This window comes from Lactuca sativa, chromosome 1 (assembly GCF_002870075.4).
Source record: "Lactuca sativa cultivar Salinas chromosome 1, Lsat_Salinas_v11, whole genome shotgun sequence".
NCBI lineage: Eukaryota > Viridiplantae > Streptophyta > Magnoliopsida > Asterales > Asteraceae > Lactuca > Lactuca sativa.
The window spans coordinates 19,988,507-20,012,780 of record NC_056623.2 but is presented as its reverse complement, the minus strand read 5'-3'; the positions used below and the strand labels follow the sequence as shown (position 1 = coordinate 20,012,780).

Sequence of the window (24,274 nt, the reverse complement as noted above, 5' to 3'; positions counted from 1 at the left end):
CATAGAGGATTAGTATTATTCTTGTGTTTCACTTTGCATGTTTTGACTTCCGGAATAACTAGGTTATCCTTTCTGAATGACTAAGTTATTCAAACCATCCACAGTCGATAATACATTGGAAGTAGGTATTAAGGCAACACTGTCATGAATCGGGTTTGTAGATGTCCAAGGTAGTGGACAAAGTAAAGTTACTACAACATTCATGATCACTCCTAGAATAGGGATTCGAGTATTCGATTCAACCCACGCTCATTTGAATCACTTCATGGATTTTATCACGAGTGATCATGAGACGATAATATCTTATATTCTTCAAACCTAGAGATATGACTTGTTGCCTATGAGTTGGTTATACATTGATTGCACGGAAACGCATTTGGTAACTCGATGTTATAAAACGTGCCTTTGTGTATGATTCAACAAGTAGTAGAACAAGCATATGAGTAGAAGTTTATCCATTCCTTTTACCCTTGGAGGGATAAAATCGATATCTGTGGGCCCCTCGATGATTTGGTGATGACAGACATAAGTGCTCGGCCGGGCCTGGACTGATTTGATTTGTTCAATTAGTCAGTCGTCATAAATCGGAAATTGGGAAACAACAAATGGATAGAGAGAATGATTATAATCCATGACTCAATCCATATGATATCTAGAATGGAGGAATATATGATCCCTTATCTAATGGACATGTCGTTGATTTGTTCAGAGTTCGACAGTGGCTTTTAAGAGCTACGATTGCTAGTCGGGATCTTGGAGTCATACTTGAATAATAGTTTTAGACCTATCCATGTGAGAGACTGTTGGATTAAGTGTCTAAGCCCATAACTATTATTGGTATGTATTCGACCCAAGAGTAGTATGGTCCATTTGGCTTGCATATCATCAGGACAATTTGTTAGGATGGACTTTTGAGAGAAGGTTTTTATGGTTTATTAATATATTATAAGTTATAATATATTAATATGAAATCATATGTTTTAATTAGTATTGATCAAGAATTAATTTGGAATTAATTTAGTGGTCAAAAGAGACTAATTAATGACTAATTATGATAATTAGTTATATTTATATGTGTTGGGCTTATGATCTATGTTGGACCAAGTTTATGTATGGATACATAAAGAGTTGGGCCACATGAACCATGGATCATAAAACCCATGGGTATGGATTTGGGTTATATCCATGATCCTAGAAATCCCACATATAAATAGATACTTCATTGCCCAAAGTCGCCGCTTTTATCTTCTTGGAGTTCATGGTGTCTTTTGTGTGCATGGAATTCTCTCTCAAGTTCATCCTTTGTCCATGGTGTGTTGTGATTCCATTTGAGGCTTCCACACTATTGCGGCTAAGCTCTTTAAGGCCAAATACACCAAGAGTTTAAGCTCCATCAAAAGGTATGTTATGCTAACTAGTATCTTATATGGTTTATGTTAAATGCATGCTAGTTGTAAGATTAATACCTTGGAAACCATTTGCATGTATAATTAGTGAAAACATAGATCCAAGGTATTTAGGGTTGTATGTGCACCATAGGATGTTGTAGTATACCAAAACCCTGAAAATTGGGGTTTTCATGTTCAACCTTCAACTCGTCGAGTTGGGGCCTTCTAACTCGTCGAGTAGGCATTAAAAAAAGCGGCCATGAAAACTCAACACGACGAGTTGGCGACTACCAACTCGTCAAGTTGCCCAGGGAAAATACATATGAAGCTTAAAATTCATTCTTGAAAATTGGGATGTTACAACTCTCCCCCACTTAAATTCGATTTTGTCCTCGAAATCATCCTTTACCATCCTTGGCATGCCTGACATCCTGAGGGGAACCTTCCCAAATTGAACTCACAACGACCTTTCCATGACGATCAAACCTAGCATAAAATTTCCACCTCGGAGAAACCCAATACATAATTTCACGTAGCGAACAATCCCACTTTACTTGAAGATCTGCAATTTGGAAACTTGAATTTGGTTTGACTCCCCGTCAGGGCTCCCATGCCAACCATTGCTTAATTCCATTCCCTTTATTCCCTAGACGGACTAATCAAGCCTGGAAACTTGAGGTTCCTACCAGAAAATGGAACCACGAATCATACTCTGTTGGCGACAACTCTTTACAGAACAAAAGAGATTCGATAATGGGAGACAATTAGGGGATGAACCTTTTCGTGCCGACCGATAATGCTTCCCTTAACTCCCGAACCCATATACACATCACTACTAGCTCATAACCACAAACACTCATGACTGGCCTGATCAACCTCGGGCGGGAATATCAACATGTCGAAATCAACCATCAGTTTGAAATTCTCAGGGTTTGTTGACCTAATGCCTCAACCCCACCGCTCCCCCCGGAGCCTCCATGCCTACGACTTACAGTCGGCCCGCATCGGTTATCTTGGCCTACTGCCTTAACCCTACCACTCCTCCTGAGTCTCCGTGCCTACGACTTATAGTTGGCTCGCACCGGGTATCTTAGCCTACTGCATAGAGCAGGACTACCTCAACCCACCCAAATATAGTGTGTCGCCATAGAAAATCAGGAGAAAGATCTAACCCGGTTCCCAAAACCTGAAAGACAGGGACATTCTAACCCTAACAACCCTCGATTTCACCATCGATGACATCACACCTTTCGCCTGAAACTCGCAACTCGCACCACAAACCAAAAGATTCCCCCACTTACCTCACTGACCTCCAGAATGCATGCCTTACATGGATACACTTGTGATTCCCAACGCAAGTTTCCACTATAAGCTATCCCGAAATGGCCATCCATGAATCCACCCCAAGTTTCTGAATGAAGATACCATAAATAGTGCAAAAAAGGTCTTCAAACAGGTTGATAGAGAACCTATCCCAATCTGAATCCATACGATACACTAAAACCTTCGTATACCCTTTGACTCTCTGCCATGCCATTAACCACCTCCGAGCCGACAAAAGAAGATAATCAAAATAAGAACTTCCGCATTTCATCCGATCTCTAACAAACAGAAATACACAGCAAACATTCCACAGATTCATTCTGATACATGACTGATACTCCCAACAACCCTTGACCGCTCTCTATCCAAACCAATTGATTAAGGGGTCTTCCGATCCCCATCAACGAGTCAATATCGAGAGTATTATAAAGAGATTAAATGAACAATCATGACCATTAAGCCCACAACCCATGACTGGAATACCCCTACCAGGTCCTCAGTCCATGGTTGGAATGCTCTTTATCTCATACTGACCTTGTCGGTATTACATTGCTTGCCCATCATTTTGGGTCCTAAAATACCCTCCTCCTATGAAATCCCCGATCTCATACTTCCAGTACCTTGCGTGCATCTTCGTCATGACCTCAATCTCTCAAGAGTGACTAATCCTTCTTCATGTCGACCCGCTATGAACCGTGTCCAAACCAGGGAAACCACCGCTACCTCATCCAATAATGCAACTGGCTAGCTGACCCCATACGACTCATCCATACCACACTCACCACACGACCATCCACTGGTGCCAGATGAATATTTCATGAATACAATCACATAACCCACCATTTAAATAATCTAAGGCTAAAAGATTCAATCCCACAACGGTTGGACTCATACGAGAGTTGTGCATCAGGACCAAACCTCTCAGCCTAATATCCTTTAAACCATGCGGCATGTTGCTTAATGTATCCACTCAATAGCTAGTCCACACACGAAAGAGTCACATATCATCCAAACAAGAAACTCTATATGAACTAAGGCACCACAAAATCAGGCAATTTTACAATGCAATTCCTGAAGATCCCTAGCCTATCGCTAGCATGATGTTCTAACATATCATAAGCTCAAATAATTATGTGGTAATTTGGGGTCTATTTACTGGCTCCGAATGATCGTACACATTGCATCCTCCTTTGCATTTTGAATACCATTTGAAAATCTTTTTCTTAGTTGGAGACTAGATTCATACGAGTGTTCCTCCGATTCACTCAAACCATGGCTCTAATACCAACTTGTAACATCCATAAAAAATTCAATAAAATTTAAACTATTCAAAACGACCCTTTATTAATGAAGTGTTTACAAAAACGTTGTTTCCAAAACATTTAATTAAAAGTTGGAACCGTTTACACATAGTTTTCAAAAGATTGACATCATCACAATATCCCAGAAACCATAAGTCCAAAATATGAGGATGTGTATGGTCATGCCTTCGCCTTGCCAAAACATGTGACGCACCTAAAACATTAAACTGAAATCGTAAGCACAAAGCTTAGTGGGTTCCCTCAAAGTAGCAACACACAAACAGTAGCACACATATAAATAACAACATACTATGGGCCCAATCAACCATCGGGTTGGAATGTCAACATACTATGAGTCCAATCATCCTCGTGATGGAATACTCTTGGCCCACAACCATCAGGTTGGAATGCCGCAGGCCCTCAACCATCGGGTTGGAATGCCAACATACAATGAGTCCAATCATCATCGGGATGGAATACTCTTGGCCCATAACCATCGGGTTGGAATGCCCACATACTATAAGTCCAATCATCCTCGGGATGGAATACTCTCTGCAAACAACCATCATGTTGGAATGCCCACATACTATGAGTCCAATTATCCTCAGGATGAAATACTATCGGCCCACAACCATCAGGTTGGAATGCCCCCGTCTGTTGGCTCTTGCACAAAACAGAAATGCCTCAACCACCAATCAATCATGTGCACATATATCAGATAATCACATAACAGTCTACAGACAGACGAACCCATTTACAGATCACTAAGCATAGCAACATCCTATCTACCAGGATACCGATCTAACTAATCATAACCACATAGAAACATCCTATCTACCAGGATACCGATCTAATAAATCATACTAATAATAAAGCAGGATAACAATCCAAAGGGCCAGCCTTGGTGCCTTCGACCCTGTTAGTACAGTGAGGAAAACTCACCTCACAAGTAGTGTTGAACCAATAAAATTGAATCCCAACTCACAACTCCGAACTCAACTGCCTGTAACCACCATATGACTAATTCCATTAAAATCCCAAATTACCAAAATACCCTCAGAAGTCAAACTTGGTCAAGGTCAAAGTCATTTGACCCAACTAGTCGAGTGCAGCTAGCAACTTGTCGAGTTCCTTCAGAACTCAAAAAAAACGGGAAAACCCCTAACTAACTCATCGAGTTATCCCATTAACTCACCGAGATTATTCAGAATCTAGAAAACGAGAAAACCCGACTCAACTTGGCGAGTTGGCTAAGCAACTCGTCAAGTTCCTTCATCCTTTTCACATTCAGTCCTTTCTAGTCGAATCCAAAACCCCAAACTACAGATCTAGTCCCCTAGGGTTAAGATACCATGTAAAGTTTCTAACTTTACGTTCATGCATGGCATCAAAGGGGTTAAAACAGTCATATGAATCTTAATAAGGGGTTTAGGGCTTGGAGGATGGCCAAAGCTTGAATCTTTAGGCCCACGGAGGCCTTGAGGTGTCCAAATCTGAAGTCACATCTTCAAATCATACTCAACTCCAAAAATGGTTCCAAAATGGTCTAAAAAGGCACTAAACTTCCATAGAAGGAGATCTAAGAAACAAGAGGTCAAGGTAAAGACTTTTTACCTCTAAATGGTTGCAAGAACACTAAGAATCCCGGATCTAAAGCTTCTCCCTTCAACCTTGCACCACCAACTTCAAGTTTCTTCAAGAAAAGCACCAAAGAACACTCTTTAAGCTCACAAACACTCAAAATGGGGAATGATGCACGATTAGGGTTTCTGCTGGACTGAGGGGACGATGAGGGAGGCTAACAATGGGTCATAAGTTCTTTAAATAGGGTGCAAGACCCTGAAAATTAGTGTTTTCATGTTCAGCCTTCAACTCGTCGAGTAGGTATTAAAATATGCGGCCATGAAAACTCAACATGACGAGTTGGCGCCTCCTAACTCGTCGAGTTACCCTGAGAAAATACATATGAAGCTTAAAATTCATTCTTGAAAATTGGGACGTTACAACTCTCCCTCATTTAAATTCGATTTCGTCCTCAAAATCATCCCTTACCGTCATTGGCATGCCCGACATCCTGAGGGGCACCTTCCCAACTTGAACTCACAACAACCTTCCCAATACGATCAAACGTAGCAGTCTAATGGCCCAACAAGGCTCAAATCGAGAATACCAAACTCAAACGTCCATCTACTGAGTACGCGGGGCATACTCAGCTCGTACACTAAGCGTACTCCGTCCGGGGTCAGTACGCGTAGCGTATCAGCTGGGCGCCCAACATACTCCCCATACCACCTTTTCATTCCAATAGGCACTTAATCGGTTGAGACCTTAAGCCAAACTCTCATATCTGATCCTAAAGGGGAACTTATCACGTAAAGTTGTCAACTTTACACTCATGAATGGCTTAAAGGGACTCAAAAGCTCAAAAAGAGTTTAATAAAGGTCTTAATGTTTGCATGGCCCAATATCTTCCAAATACATGTTTAGCGGGAAAACAGAAAAATCAAGTTAATAAAAGAGTATAGGTATAAAATCTTTTGTCAGAAAATGGATCAAGAGATAAGAAGGGGAGTGATGGTGACTGGTGGTATATAGGTAGCGGTGCGATGGTGGTTGGTGACTGGTGGTATATGGGTAGTGGTACGATGGTGGTTGGCGCCTGGTGGTGATGGAGGTCCAGTCGTCTAGGGGTGGTGAGAGCCAGATGATTTTTAGGATAGAGAGAAGGAGAAGTGAGATGAAATATTTATGGAGAGAAACATAATCAATGAGTGTTACATGGGTGAAAGAGATAAAAACAAGATTTCAATTTTGAAATAAACAATTGTTTCATAGATTAACTGTATTTGAGTTAAAAGATGGTTGCATTTTGTAAGGTAATTAATTTTAGACTGATATTTTTAGGATTTAACATGGAAGAAAAGGGAGGGGATGAAAGGAAGATATCCAAAATATGACATTCTAACTTTTCGATCCTTCTTGTAAAATCTAAATCTAGGTTTGATGGCAGTTTTTATCATGGATTAAAAAAAATCAGATATAATGACGTCATAATTAATTTGGGCTAAAATCTAAATAGAAAGAAATGTAATTGTATCTTTAAATTTTTTGTATTGTTTAATAAAAAGAATATACAAACTATTATACTTTAAAATTATTTATATTTAAGCATTGAGTTTAAAAAAAATGGTATAACAATGAGATAGCTGGTTTAAAAGGTAAATGATTATCCATCACCATAAATTATTATTTTCTTTAAAGTCATATATATATATATATATATATATATATATATATATATATATATATATATATATATATATATATATATATATATATATATATATATATATATATATATAATTAAAAAGAAGTTACATTTATTTATAATTTAATATATAAGTCTTCCTGCATGTCCTAAAAGTAAGCGGCCATGTTCCCCTAAAATGTTCCATTCGATCACTGGTGTTAATAATCTATTGATTTGAATATTAGACCACCTCTAATTTATTTTTATTTTTTTCTAAAGAAATAAAGATTTTCACCTTGTTCTATTTTTAATTTTATTTTCAATCCAAAAAGTATAGTCATAGTATTTTTTAAACTTACATATATTGTCAATAATATTATTAATTATATTATCATAAAATTATAACAAACTAAAATGTTTATATGTATAATGAATTTGAATTAATTATTAATTTATTATTTTTTTATCAGTATGAACTAAATATGAAAAGTTGTATATATATGATAAATCTTATTCAATTATAAGCGTTTTTATAAAATATGTTATTGTGTTTCAAATTTTTAGTATGTATTTAATTTTTTATATGAATTCGATACATAAATATTAAACGTTATATTTATAATTAATTAATATAATTTAATATATAAAATATAAAATATTATATTTAAATTATAACCAATAGATAAAAATAAATTGTAAATATATAAAATAAAACAGAGAGGGAATAAAACTGATAATTTGAAACTTCAACTCCATTTTACAAAATGTGATTAGTTTTTCTCCATTTTTGAAGGAATATTATTCAAGTCACCAACAAAAATAAAAAAGAATAAAGAAAATATAAGATTTAAGAATAAGTCGAAGATACTCTTACAAACTACCAGGGTCAATTCATTTCATAAATACCCACTTGTAAATAGTATTTATTGTAAGACTTTTTTATTTATCACTTTCTATAAATTTTCAAGTGTCTTTGAGTACTAAAATATAATATTTATTTTTATTTATCACTTTCTATCAATTGTCAATTATTTATCACTTTCTATCAATTACATATTACTAGTGTTTCTACTGTTTGCTCAATCTCAAATAGTAAAATTTAGTGGATTTCATCTCTTCAAAATGCTTGAGAAATAGATGTTTAAAAAAAATAGAGCCGGATGTAAAAAAATATACCGGTTAGTATTAAATAGGTCTTGTATTTTTTATTTTTTAAAGTTAAACATTTCATTAAAAAAAAAAAAAAAAAAAAAAAAAAAAAAAAAAAAAAACTCATGGTTTTTTCAATTTTTCTTCTTGCTCTTTTTAATATGTTTACGTGTGATTGATAACTTCTATTTCGAAAAAAAAAAAAATATATTTTAAAAAAATAGTTATAGTTGACAAACTTTTTTATTTGTATTATATTTTCTGTTTTGGCTCATACTTCTAGTGTTTTTATTTTGCTACTACCGCTAGGCTGATGATCTAGCGGCAATGAGTGATCCTCTCATATAAGAGGTCATGGGTTCAAGTCTCAGTGGAGACTGTTATTTAAGAGTATGTTAATTTGTTGCTATTTATGGTGTTCTTGTTTTCAAAATTAAAAATTTAAAGGAAACATTAGATTATTTCTGGAAGAAGGATAGCTATTAAGTCTAATTCTTAATGAAAAAAATATATTAATATAAGACAAAAGACGGCTTACTAACGAACACTAATATATGTTTTGAAATCTAACTTTAGTTTTCATGTGAGATGATCTATAATAATTTCGTTAAATTATTTTAAAACTAATTTTTTTTATTAATAGCATAGTCAACAGATTCTTTAAATAGTATATTGTTATTTATTTTCAAATTAGTAGACACAACATTTAATCTATTCTAATAAATGAAGATTTTTTGTCACATGTCATTTTCTCCTTCATTTGGACACATGACATTTTCTATAATTTTTAAAATTTCTATTTTCCACTTGTTATTTTATTGTATTTTTCATTTTATTAAATTAAAATTTCACATTTAATATTTAAGGTAATATATATGTAAATTATTTATTAGAAATGATTTATATATGTAATGTATTATTCAGTACATTAAAGTCTCATTAATTTTAATAATTCAAAAAAATTCTAATTTTTTATATAAATTCAAACTTTTCAAATTATTAAAATTTCATATTTAATTTTTTTAAAATAAACCCATGTAATAATGGGTCTAAGACCTAGTTAGCAAATATACAACTTTCATTCTCCAAATTAGTAGACATGAAACCAATATTTCATCCAAATTAATAGATAGTAAACTATTTGTGATACAATACCATTAAAATTAATTGATACAAAATCTTCAATTTCCAAATTCACAAATATATATGTACAATAAAACCACCATCTTCTTTCACCAAGAACCCTGTAAGCAATAACAAAAACAAGCTACTCTAATAAATGAAGGGTTTTTGTCACATGTCCTCTTCTTTTTCATTTGAATACATGACATTTTCTATAATTTTTAGATTTTCTATTTTTCACTTGTAATTTTATTGTATTTTTCATTTTATTAAATTAAAATTCCACATTTAATATGTAAGGTAATATATATATATATATATGTAAGGTATTTATTAGAAATGGTTTATATATATAATGTATTCAATACATTAAAACCTTATTAATTCCAATAATTCAATTTTTTTGTCATTTTTCTTATAAATTCAAACTTTTCAAATTGTTAAAATTTCATATTTAATTTTTTTTAATTAAACTCATGTAATACAGTGGTCTCACACCTAATAACATATAAATTAAGAGTTAAAACGGAAAAGTTGTCCAAATAAAAAAGTTTGTCAAATGTAATAAGAGTTTTATTGAAAAAAAATAGTATTTTTTTTTTAAATGTTAGTTGCCATAAAAGATTGCCTACCACTAAACATGGTAAAAAGGTCAAAACGAAAAAAATCAAAAAGAAAAAATTGTGAGGGGCTTTTTTGATAAAAAAAAAAAGTCTAAACAGAAAATATCTAAAAATAGTCTTGTTATAATTTAACTTAAAATATATAATTACTTCAAAATTGTGGTGTAATTCTTCTACCCTCACTTCTAAAACTTTGCAAATCTAGGCTTATCGTCATCATTCATCAAAACATTGACACCAACTTCATGTTGCAATTTAATTTTACAATGTGAACACATTTTAGTTGTAATTTACTCATTAAGAAACAAGTGTATGCAACAAAATCTTTCAACTTAGAATAACATGTTCAAATTAAATTTTATTTCTAAAACATATGTAAGATATATATTTAAGATTGATATGTGCCCATAACTTGTCTACAAAATGGCAATATATAGAAAAAAAATGTTTAAAAAAAACCTACTACAACTGCTAAAAAAGTGTTGTAAGAGAAGGGTGGTCAGAAAGTATGTTTACCCTAAAAGAATGTAATGTCTTGATCAAAGAAGGTACTTGTTTTGAATCAGAACTTTCATCAACTCAGGTAACCTTGATCAACAACTACTCTTTCTTACACATACCCTCCAAATCTAGGACTCCCCTACCCTTCTACCCCATATCATCCCTACCTATATTACATACAAGTCTTCATGCATGATGTACAAGTTGGCATGCATGAGCTTTTTTGGATTCGGTAAGTTCAAACGTGGAAATGGTAATTATTACCATTTATGTGAACATAATTACGTAGCTGTAAGAGTTGACTTCCTACATTCCCTCTACAAAGGTACCTACATTTAATGCATATTGTACAAACAATAAAGCGCCATTCCATTACATACACAAATTAGGGTATATGTCACGGACAGTACCCCTGCCATAGAAGCCGTGAGTTTGGACATAGATTTATAGATACAGCAACGTGTATGTATATGTGCTATATGTTATTTATGTAGCCATAGGCATGCATGTATAGATAAATGAACATATTAACTCATTGCAAGTTAAAAGTTACAACTCATCGCATCACATGCATTTATTTACTTGGCTGGAGTTGCATTTATAATACCATAATATTGTAGCAGAAACAGCTTTCATTCTTCCCTTTTTGGTCTCACTTCCACTTATAAATGTCCCTTTCAAGCCTATATTTATTACCAAATAATATTGAAGCCTAAATGCCAAATCACCAAATGCACATTTTTTTCATTATAATTTCGTACATTTGTGTTATTATACGATCATATATCATTATGTTACATCATTATAATTTCAATATTACTTCTTATTAAATTATTGTACTTTAAAAAACTACATGGACACAACATTGTATTTCCAACTTTTTCTAATTATAGAAATAGGATTTGTTTGTATCTGGATGACATTATTACAAAGAAATATATATTTTACTAGTTTTTTTTATCCAAACATGACATATACACCTCAATGTGTACACCTATATTGCATGCATAGACGTATAATTAAACACCATTAAACATATACAAAGCCACAATTAATCAACAACAAAGTAACAATATGCAATGTTAAACACCAAGATTGATTGCATATTTCCCAAAAACCATGGGGTAAATCATGAATTATGAACTTTTGAAGATAAAAGAAGGCACCATGAAAAGCTTTGTGCCATTATAAACCGGCATGTAAACAGGTGAACGCAGCAAAAAGCCACCTCGAGTTCAAAAACCAAGCAAAAAGTAATCCCATTTTAGAATAATGATGTTAAACAAATGAAATGAAATTATTATTACTCAAGCAAAATAACACTCTCCAATACTCAACGTCTTAATGACATCTTATTCCTTGAGCACAAATCCAAATGTAGCTCAGTACTAAGAGAACCTAAAAGAGAAAATTCAACGTTCACCCAATATATTATATATATACCCTTTTTTTAATCATTCTTTAAACAATAGTATTTTATTTTAATTAGAGGTTGAAACGTTATCTTAAAACCTTAATTAATTACGAGTATAGAAACAGGTAATTAAATCTTTTATCTACACCACAATAAGAAAAGGCAAGGATAACATCACACGATCGATCGATCATAGAAACAGGTAATTAAATTAATTAACATTTGTTGCAATGGAGTTCGTGGTTGTAGACATAATCTTGATTACACAGATTTATGAATTTTGCATACATGCACTATGTTTCTCTGATTTCTCCTAGTTGAATGCTAGCAGCTACATAACCAATGTGGTATAATCAAGATCAAAGCATGCCATTGCATCTCTAAAAGTTCCCCTAACGATTAGCAATTTTTTTTATTGTTTTCTTGCTTTTTGTTTTCAAGATCTTGGTGGTGGGAAGAATTGCGTACCCGCCATGAAAGCGTTGAGAGGAGCTGGATATATGGAGGAAGGATCAATAGATGTGACATGTGGATTGACGGAGGTGGCGGCGGGAATCCCCATCGTGGCGGAAGTAATGAGGTTAAGTTGTTGATGATGCTGAGCGCCACCTGCGGAGGAACTATCACCACCACCTGCTGGGTGGTTGTATCGACCTTCCGGACCATGATCGTAGAGAATTCCCTTGAAAAGATGTCCTCCGATGTTGACTGCCGTTTGATATGCTAGCTGCTCCTCCGCTTCGTCCATTGCACTCACTCTAACGCACCGGAATATCGCCGGAGAACTCACTTCCGCCGGGAAATGACCCACTTCGAACCCTAAATTTTAAAAGCAAATGCATACAATTTATAACCTTTTTCTTGGGTTAGGTATAATGGAGTCTACTATACCCTTCGCCTACAACACGCAAAAGTGATATGTCAATATGTCATAGCACGCACAGTTGCACACAGTGACAAACACTACGTGTATCCATACTCCATAGATTTCATCTAGATATAGGCGAGGTTATATACTTATAAATATATATACATGTATGTATATACACGCACACACCGTAGTAGCCCTGATTTCAAAGCCTAAACGAGTCTTGAAATATGAAGCTAATCTATGGGTGAGTGTGAGTGTATATATATATATATATGAAATAAACCCCATCAAATCATGAATCAATATTGGTAAAGAGAAAAAAGAGATTTTCTTCTCCAAAACCAATAATTGGAAGAAAGGAATAATTTGTGGGTTTTGTTTGTTTCTTGAAAAATGGGTAAACCCAAAGAGACGATCTTTACCTGAAGAAGTGGTGTGATGATGCGTAGAAGGCAAATTTAAAGTCACACCACCACCACCACCACCACTACCACCGGTGGTCATTAGCTGATGATCTTCACGTAGTCTCTTGGGATTCTGATCAATACCACCACCTCTCATCATCAAACTCAGCTGCTGATTCCCTAAATTATGGTGATGCTGTTGCTGTTGCTGCTGTTGTTGCGTTAACGAAGAGAGCTGTTGTTGACGTTCCCGGCGTTTGGCTGCGGGAACCCAGGTGCTCTTGACATGGGTTTGACATTGAAACCCACGGCTTTTGCAGCAAGTTCTACACCGCATGTGCTGACAATCTTTCTTTGCTTGGTTGCCACAATCTTGACAATTCATCCCACCACCACCACTGCCACTGCCACCACCACCATGATCTCCGCCACCGATGCTATACCCAGTTTGCCTCATCACTTTCGTCTCGTCACCACTTCCACTTGATCTATCAACGAAATTCCACGAAGACGCGTAAAGATGATGATGATTGTTGTTGTTGTTGTTGCTGCTGTTACTGTTAAGACAAAGATCATCCACACCACCACTCGCCGTGCTACTTCTTCTCCTACCTGTACAACCACCACCGACAGACAAATCATAATGCGGTGGTTGCTGATGGTGGTTCTGCTGGCGGTGCTGGTGAAGCTGGTAATATTGTTGCCATAGTTCGAATCCTTTGCTGTAGATGTCTTCGTTCTTGAACAAATACAAACTATTAGGTGTGATTATACTATCTTCCTGCTCTTGATTGTGATGATCATGTTGCTGTTCTTCCTCGTCTTTACCAATTCCAAACCCTCCACCTAGTGAGAACAAACCCGACATCTTTCCACACCCAAATTCTCCAAAATCAAACCCAAATCCATATCCAGAAAATGAAGAAATTAAAAAGGGTTTTAATCTCCCTGATCACGGAAACCGCTAGGGGTTGTGAGTGTGCCACCTACTGAAAGATCTAGGGTTTTAAAAAATCTAAATTTTTTATGTGTGAAGGAAAATGGTGTCTTGTGTGTGAGAGAGAGAGAGAAAGAGAGAGAAAGTGAAACAGGGATAAACTAAACCATTCCAATAATCAATATCATAATTTAAAAATCAAGCAAGTGGATTTGTGTTTTCGCAGAGAAAAAAAATTAGAATGAAACAATTTTTATGGAAGAAAAAAGAAAGGGTTTTGGATTGTTCATTCTCTTTTTTTTTTTCTTTTCTTCTTTGTTTTGAATTCTGTCTTTTTGTTATTTGGATGCATTAAAATCACGCCCCCTGCAACGCCGCCATAGCCACTGCAAACCCCCTCTCCTCCTGCTACCTCAATTTAATACAACCCATACTCTCTCTCCTCTTTCTCTCTTTCTCTCTCTAAAAAACTTCAGAAAATCTATATGATCTCCCAATATTTACTCTACAGTTGTCTGGCAGTTGCAAATAAAAGTCCGATTTAATCTCATCCGTCACATTCCGATCTGACGTCCATTATCCTGCCCACGTGGCACATCCACCAGCTTTTTCTTATTCGTCCTTGCACCGGAAAACACGCTCTGCTTTTTTTTCTTTTCGTTTCTTTTCCATTTTTTTTCTCTTACTAGTTACTATTCATCTCAACTTTTTAATAAATCTTTTCAAAATATACTTCAAATATAGTAATTAATAGAAACATAACAATATAGTGAAAAATATTTTATTTATGTTATTTTTACCTTTTAATCAATGCAAATACAAATACTTGTCGGAATCATCCAAATTTGATTACCACACCTGCCATATCATGGCATCAGGAGTACTCTCCCCGATAATAAGGGGGAAGAGCTTTTAGATCAGCCACACACAAACCATATAGTACTCTCTACGTTGAAAAAGAGAAGAACGAAAAGAGAAAAAAAAAAAAAAAAAAGCTGAGAGAGATCGAATAGTCATCGCATGCGATGGGTTGTTCTTTTCCGTCCTACCCACCACAATCGACGATGACAACGACAACGAGTCACCACGAACCAACAGAATAGTATGCCCGGCCGTGGTTCATGGCCATATCAACCACAAATTTCTCTATTATATGTACACCAGATGGTCTCATATTACATTGATTATACTAAAAAAAATACATTTATAGAGCAAATTTAATAATTTAAATGAAACATTGTGTGCCAGTTAAAATTGTTAAAATGCATATCCATTAAATATTATAAAACTTGGTTGGACATATCGAACCATATGGTATGGAAATATAGAATATGGAAAATGAGTAAAAAGGTAATTATGTATTCGTTTCTTTATATAATTTTTGATGCATACTTAGATCAACAAACTTATTACAAATATTCAAATATTACAAATATGATCGATTAGTTTACAACTTACTTGACGTATATCTGACATTAGGGATAAATTTATAACCGAAAACCGAACTGAAATCAGTTTATGGTATTTGGTACGGATTTTGGTTCTTAGTATATAGCTTGTTTAGTTTTTCTGTTTTTCGGTTTTAGGTCGATTCCGATGCTAAAGAACTTCTTAAATAACATATTTCTTGCTAGAATCGAACTAGAACCAGAACCAGTTTGTGGTATTCGGCGTGGTTTTTTGTTCTCAGTTTGCGACTTATTCGGTTTTTGGCTTTTGTGAAAGTGGTCTGATTCCCATTCCGAACATTTTTACTTGCCTACTTAGCATCTATGTGGTAAACTAAAACGAAGTTCTCATTTACACAATTTTGTTTTGTACATGATTGACCAAGGAACCTTTTAGAAGTGTTTATGGTGACGAATTCATTTCATATGTTTCTTTTGATACTTTTTTTCTTTCATTTCAAATGTTTATGACGATGAATACATTCAATTACCACAACAAGTTTTTTGGCGATCTATGTCATCTATTATTTGTCACAGTATATAGTATTCGTGTATTTTACAAGTATAACAATTTTGAATCAGTTATATGCAACGTGCTCTATGATCTTAATGTTCAAGTGGATAAAATGATGTCACAATGTATCGTGAATCAGTTTTATATGACTCATGAGGGTGGGACCCAGTAGTGTCTGGTATGGTTAGCGCGTTAGAGCAATTTTGGATTAGGGAAGAGTAGTGATTAGTGGTTTGGATCCATGTGGAAGATACATTGGGGTAGCCTTTATTAGTTAGACTATTGGGTAGAGTCTTGTTCTGCGACCATGTGTGTGATTGTCAGTCGCAACAAAAGGTAAAGATTTTGCATCCCAGTTTATTAGAAGGCCAACGTGGAATCATGGGATCTTGAATATGTGAGTTTTTGGTTATCAGGATGTGAGTTATATATTGGTTTGGAACAAATGGTTGAGACTTGTGGTAGTATTCACCTTTGTTTTAAGGTTCAAGGTTATCGGCATCGGTGAATGCTCAGGGTATATGTTTTCTAGTTATTAGCATGATAATTTAGGGTTGGAGGGATTTGTTCGGTTCGGGTTACAAATTAGAGTCATCATGGATGTGGTTGGGATGGTTCAGTATGTCTGGAAGTCAGTCATGGTATAGAGTTTTTAGATTTCGGCAAAGTAATTGGATTTTCTCTTTGTTGGTTAAGGGCAGCGTATTAAGGTTCATTCTTTGTCAAGGCATGTGAATTCTGCTAAGTTTGGGCTTCGATAGCAGTGTTGGTAGGTGGTCGTCTGTGTGAGATGATTTCTCAATCCGCTTTTGTTGCAAGGAAGTTCAGTCAGGGTTGGCTGGTGTAATCGAGTAAGTTGTAAGGAATGATTTCGAGGATGAAATGTAGTTTAAGTGGAGGAGAGTTGTAACGCCCGTTTTCCAGATTGGTGTAGCTTAAAGTTTAGCAAAATCAAATATGGAGTTTTTGGTAAAAACTCCATGCCACAATGTGGCGTATCGAAGCCCAAGACGTGGAAAAGTTATTTTGTAACGCATGTTTTTGGTGGGCTCCACGACGTGGCAAAGGTTGGCCACAGTGTGGCAGCCACTGCAGCCCTAAACCCGAGATTTTAGGGTTTCTCTCGTATATAAACACCTTACCTCCCATTCTAGATCATCTTTCTCAGCTTCCATCACTCCTTGTCCCAGTAACCCTAACCCTAATCCCTCTTGGTGATTCTTGGCTCATTTTTGTACTTTGGGTGGCTTGAAGAAGAAGAAGAAAGTGTTCAAGTGCGTTAATCCAACAAGGAAGCATCATCATCATTTTATTGTGCATTCTTTGGACCTTTGTAAGTATTCAGGATCCTAACTTTTTGGTGATATGCTTCTAGATATAGATTTTTTTGTCCCTTTTCTTCATGATTGTGAATGTTTGAAGGAGTGGATTTCGTAAAGTTGATAACTTGGTGGACCCATTAGGTGTCTTTGAGGTCATATGTTGTAGATCTAGAGTATCTTGGAGTATTTTGTCCCATACAAAAGTTTAAGTTCGTTTTCCCATGTTTTAACCTAAAAATAGAGGAGACATGCATTGGACATGCATGTCCATAACGCTGTGATTTTTATGGTTTAGTAGGTGTAAAATACCCTTCTGGAAACTTTGGGGAAATGACTTTTATGATTAAGTGCTTAATGGTTGAATCATACTTTAAAGTTTCCATTAGAACCTAGGTTTTGAGATCTTGATGTATGGGGATGTCCTAAGGGATAAAGTTGGAAACTTTATCCATAAAGACCTTAAGAAAAAGTAGATATGAGATTTGGAACCCTTGGTGTAGTGGGGAAGTGTCTTAATGCGTTAAGTTGCAGTAGAACCAGTTCCCACAACTTGGCACTTTACCGCCACGACGTGGCAACTAGAGAGAGCCCCATTGTTTTGTCATCTTGTTTCCACAACGTAGCCAATGGGAGGCCACAACGTGGAGAATTGTTGGAGCGCTTTTGGTTGCTTGACTTTGGACCATTGACTTTGACCTCTTGACCTGGGTTGAATTTTGGTCAAGATTTGTTGGATTTAGTGTGTAGACTAAGGTTGGACCTGATATGATTTGATAGGTATGTTGTAGCATGGATTGCATGGCTTTGAGTGGTGGTTTGGCTGACTTCATGAGTCAGGTGATTCTTCTCACTATATTGTGCGGGATGCGAGCTATCTTTGTGACTCTTACATTGTGTGTTGGGTTGGGCTTGTTGGTTTGATGGGTTGGGACCATTTGTATTATGGGTGGGGTTTGTTATGTAGGTAGGACTTGTTATGTGGGTGGGTCCCGTTATGTGGGTGGGGCCTGGTATTGTAGGAGGGGCCCGTTAGGTGGGTAGGACGCGGTATGTGGGCGGGGCCTGTTCTGATGGGCGGGGAACGATATTTGGGTGGGCCCGATGTTATGTATGGTATGTGGTTTTTTGGGGAACTCAGTAAGCTTTATGCTTACTATTTTGTGGTTTAAACATTTTTAGGTACTTGTAGTTGCAAAGGTAAGGGTCCGATTTGACTGCAACGCATCCCCTGATGGCTTTTCTCGCATTGATTACTTTTGATATACTTTGATGTTTGAAATTACATTTCAATTTGTTTGGTTTGGAAAAAATGGTTGTATGAATCGATGGTTCAATTAATAAAAAAATTTATTGGCATTTTTGGGACGTTACAACAACTATAGTAATGATGATTGGTAGCCATAAGTAGCCACGGTGTGGTGTATAAACACTAGATAGAAGTACATATGCACTAATGGATCAGAATGACCCGATATATTTTACATTCGAATGTGATCATACAATACATACATTATAATTTGCATGAAATGTCATTATATTCTTAAATGTTTTGATGTTGTACTATGTCTAAACTCATGTAGCTTGTGAGATAATTTTTGACTTACAATTTTTGTGTAACACCGTAAAAAAAATTTGTGTAACACCGTAAAAATTAAAACAATTTTTCACTTTTGAAAAATACATTTTTAATTAAACCATTCATTCACAAAATGTCATAACATCAAGTTTTCAAATCACAATGTCTCCGAAGATCAAAATACATCCAATCCCATATGTGTGTACGAATCAAACCGGCGCCTTCCCGCGGTCATCACTGGTACCTGAAACACATAACACTGAACACTGTAAGCATAAGCTTAGTGAGTTTCCCCAAAATACCACACTAATCACATAATAGCCACTCGAAGCTGTAACTCTGTTGACCCTCTGGTCAATGTGTCTCAGTGGGGCCCTCCAGCCCCAACTCTCTGTGGGCCCTCTGGCCCTAACTCTAGGGACCCGAAAGTCCCAACTCTGTAACTCTATAATCATGCATATCACATATCACAACAAATCACAACACATAATAACATGCAATCACACTGGCATATAACTCTATAACACTCTGTCTCTGAACTCTATTACCTCACTAGGTAAAGTATAGTGAGAAGACTCACCTCGGGTGTCTCGGTAAATATCTGTCTCGGAATAAATGTGATCTAGCCTCCGCCTAATCACACAAAGTAATACACCCATAAATACAACTGAACTCAACCCTAAAGGTCAACCAGGTCAACGGTCAACTTTGACCGGACTCGGCGAGTGCACTAGGGTGACTCGACGAGTCTATACGTGTCCACTGACTCCCTTGGATCCTCTCTTGACACATCGAGTACTTCCCTAACTCGACGAGTTCCACCTGGCATGAATCGCGGGGCCACCACGACTCAACTCGCCGAGTATCAAGAACAACTCGACGAGTTCCGGCTTGACTCAGCCCCCCCCCTGACTCTCCCTGACTCACCAAGTCGACCCCTCAACTTGGCAAGACCACTCGATAAGTGGTTACGGGCAAACTTCATGCTACTCGCCGAGTCTGTTCTTCAGACTCGGCGAGTCCATGCCATGCATAAACTCAAACTCACTTCTGAGGCATGATAATCACGTAAAGTCCAAACCTTGGTGCTCAAACAACAACTATTTTCTCATAAATGATGTTTTAGCCCCATATCTCATAACTCTAGGCCAATACTCTCATGAACCCTCATAAAGCTTAAGGAATAAAGCTTCTCTGGACCTCTATGGATCTCATCTCAAGCCTCATCACAAATAGGGACGGAATGGACTTCAAATCTAACCAACAAAGGGGTCAAGAAACCCTAAACCCCCATGTTCATCATAACAACAGAAAAGGGACCCAAAATATACCTCCAAGATGATGCTCTGAGCTCCAAAATCGAAGGATGTCCACCTCCCTTGCCTTCTCTTAGCTAGGATCTCCTTTCCCTTGCCAAACAAAGCTTCAAAGGTCAACAATGGCCTCTTCTCTCTCCCAAAACGCTCAAATCTCTTTAGGATTTCTCTCTAGGGGCTGGTGGCCGCAAATGACGGCTATAATCCCCTTTAAATAGGTCTCAAACCCTGAAAATTAGGGTTTTATTACACAGCGTGGACTCGCCGAGTCCAGACGCGAACCCGCGCCCAAAACCACGATCCTACTCGGCGAGTTTGGACTCCAACCCACCGAGTCTCCTCACAATTTACCCAAAATAAAAGGATAAAATAATACCTGGGAATCCGGGATGTTACAATTTGTTCGATGACATGTATTAGAGCTTTGTATACGTAAGATTAAACTATGATATCCAAATATTTGTTAGACCTTTTAGAAACATATATATATATATATATATATATATATATATATATATATATATATATATATATATATATATATTGTTTGCTAAGAACACAAATTTAAACTTGCAAAAAAATTGATAGCAAATTTGTAAATGACATTTTATGGGGTGATATTTTCGTATATGGTATCTAAGAAAGTGTAGCTTTTTACAGCAAAATTTTAATTGAGAAATGATATTTCCACATAAAACATATGCATAAATGGAATTTATTAGTTGAAATACTCACTAAAAATGCAAATATTTGTAGATATTATCTGCAAAAATGACATTTCTAAAAGAAAGTTTCATTATAGAATTGAAGATATCATCTTTCTAATTCCTGACCCCCACCATTTTTGCATGACATGTGCAAAATAAATATCCTATTTTCTAAATCACCAAAACAATGTCGTTTTGGTGATTTGTGGGTGAAGTACATATGTTAAAGATACCATTTAAGATAAATATGGTTATATTGGTAATCTCTTAAATGTTGCTTAAATTTTGGAAAGTTACGATAAGATTTTGGGAAGTGATTTGTATATAATAATTTTTATCTATAAACAACTATACCAGAAAATTTAATAAATGACGCGACTAACACGTCAAGAGTTTTTTTTTTTTTTTTTGTATATGAGATTGAGAAATTTGTGTTTTGTATCGATTCATGTTGACACAAACTTTGAATTTGAGTGTCGTGTCTTACATGTGTAAAACATGAATTTACATATTTTAACATGTATAATATATTGATTAAATTCGTGTAACTCGACGTGCATAAACACACACACACACACACACACACATATATATATATATATATATATATATATATATATATATATATATATATATATATATATATATATATATATATATATATATATAATCAGATTGTTTTATGACTATTTTGCATGTTTTCCTAGCTTAAAATAGTATTAGAAGCATGTTTGTTCGTCATGGGGAGCGTTGAGGGGGGAAAAGTGGACAACTATATAGGGCCCAATTTTTTTTATTATATATTCTATATATTTTTATTTATAAATAAAAACTTATAATAACGATAAGTGCCATTTTTTCTAGCTCGACCTGATTCTTTGAATATATTTAATTCCTCATGACCGACCCCGTTGTTCGTGTCTATTTGTGTTTTCTAGTAACACGGTTAGACCGGAAGGTGTACCCACACCCAAGGTTGTAAAAATCGTTTGACGGTATTTCGACGGTCGACTGGTGTTAAGCGATTAATCGGTCTTGGCGGGGATTAATCGAGGATTAATCAGGGACCATAAATTATTAATAAAATATTAAAATTAATTAAATATTAATATATCTTAAGAAAAACAAATACTTCAAAATTAGAAAATAAGAAAAGTTATATTTGGAAATTTGGAAATACGAAAATATGAACATTTTGGTATAATATTTGAAAATTTGAAAATTTTGGAGTAAAAAAAGAAAATTGGTTTTTTTCAATTTTTTTAAAAAAAATTAATTTTTTTAAAAAAATAATAATTTTTTTTACCTTTTTTTGACTTCTTTTTTCGAATTTTTTGACTTTTCTAACTTTTGTTGACCGATTAATCCTAAATTTCCGATTAATGTCTTAATCCTCGACGGTTGGAGAACGCCAAACGATTAATCCACGATTAATCCCGATTTCTGCAACCATGCCCACACCTCATCAACCACTTTTTCAATGCCACGTCAGTTTTCCACATACCCACATTTCATTCACCAAGGCAGGAAATTGTCACCTTTCACTTTTTTTTTTTAAATAAGAATAATTTAATTTTAATGTTTATAATTCAAAAATAAATAGAATTAATTAAAATGATTAATAACACAAAAATTAATTAAAATAGAAATATTTCATTACTTAAAAATAAAAATTACCTAAAAACAACCTAGAATAAAAAACAACCAAGATTAAAAAAAACCGAAACAATCTAGGGGAAATATTTTTTATGATCGTCTCATTTGTCTTCAAAACTAGCTTTAGAGTCGGTTCCGAAAGATGATCAGTTTTTTGCATCAAAAATTTCATATATTCAATTTCGTTCCTTTCCTCGCGCTCTTTTTTGTGGGTATGTTTTTCACCGTCGAATGTCAAATGTTTAGTGAAATTCAGATGGTATCTATCAAATGTCTCTGTCATTTTGCGTATTTTGTCTGCTTCGCTGTTGAAATTCGATGCATTGGAAGAATACCCCATCTCCATCCTTTTTGCTTTGTCCCTACCCATCGGTCGGACGATTTCTTCTACCTCGAGCTCATCTTCGTCATTTAAATCTAGTCCTATACGAGCATTAAAAGAATTTGTGTATCCTCTGAAGCATGTTTTTGTTCTTTTTGATTGTGCTCCTCATAGAAGGAAGTAGGTTTCACATTTTCTCCATCTTAGACTGGAAGCTAACAAATTCCAAGGCCCATTAAAGTTGCACATCTTTATCGTTTCCGAGCGAAACAAATGCAAAGCGTCTTAAATAATTTCTTCATCTCCTTGATCGCTTCTCCTTTGGTTTTTTAGGTTGTTGTACCACCCGTTCATATTCGAAAGACCTTTTGCTATTTCTCGTAACTTTAAATCAAGTTAGTTTATGGTACGGTAGTTATCATCTTCACCCAACTTCTTGTGAAATCTTTCAAGAATGCATAGCCATAAATGTTCATGCTCTTGTGCATTTTTGTACGCTAAATCTTCAGAAATATTAACCCAAAATTTTGTCAACACTAGCTACGGATGTGCGTTTGGAACAAATACCCGAACCGAAACCGAAACCCGGACTGACCCGACCCGAATTAGGACCGAATAAGTTATTTGAGTCGGTTCTCGGGTATCTATTTTTGCCCAATTCGGGTTTTGGTTTATTCGGTCCGGGTTACCCGAATAAAGGTTTAATCGGGCCAAAAAGACCAACCCGGAAAATGAATAGTCACTGGAACCGAATAACCCAAATAAACCGAAATGGCCTGAATAACCCAAATAAGGAAATTCTATATCTAGTTCAAGAAAAAAATATTAAATTAATATTTTTTTCTTAAACTAGATATAGAATTTCCTTATTTGGGTTATTCGGGCCATTTCGGTTTATTTGGGTTATTCGGGTCATTTTGGTTTATTTGGGTTATTCGGTTCAAAAGCATAGTGTAAATGTTTATTTGGGTTATTTCAGTCCTTTCAGTTTAATAACCGAACCGAAACTCATATTACCCGAATCGAACCGGTCCCGTATTGGTAAAATCGGTTTGGGTTTCGGTTCCCACTTTTCATCTAATTTGGGTTTCGGGTTGGTTCGGGTCGGTTCCGACCCGAAGCACATCCCT

General features: G+C 35.5%; 1 protein-coding gene across 1 annotated transcript; it reads right to left on the bottom strand.

Annotated features, from left to right (window-relative positions):
- Positions 1–12,259: 12,259 nt before the first annotated feature.
- Positions 12,260–14,899, bottom strand: LOC111915748 (protein SHI RELATED SEQUENCE 5). Its single transcript, XM_023911398.3, has 2 exons — positions 13,365–14,899; positions 12,260–12,890 (listed from the first exon to the last, which is right to left on the bottom strand). The coding sequence occupies exons 1-2, from the start codon at positions 14,212–14,214 to the stop codon at positions 12,508–12,510; spliced, it is 1,233 nt and encodes a 410-aa protein (XP_023767166.1). The 5' UTR covers positions 14,215–14,899; the 3' UTR covers positions 12,260–12,507.
- Between the last annotated feature and the right edge of the window lie 9,375 nt (positions 14,900–24,274).

Coding starts and splice junctions, on each gene's coding strand:
- LOC111915748 (XM_023911398.3), bottom strand. CDS start 14,214: ATGTCGGGTTTGTTCTCACTAGGTGGAGGGTTTGGAATTGGTAAAGAC. Junction 12,891..13,364: donor TCATCACACCACTTCTTCAG/GTAAAGATCGTC, acceptor TTTAAAATTTAG/GGTTCGAAGTGGGTCATTTC.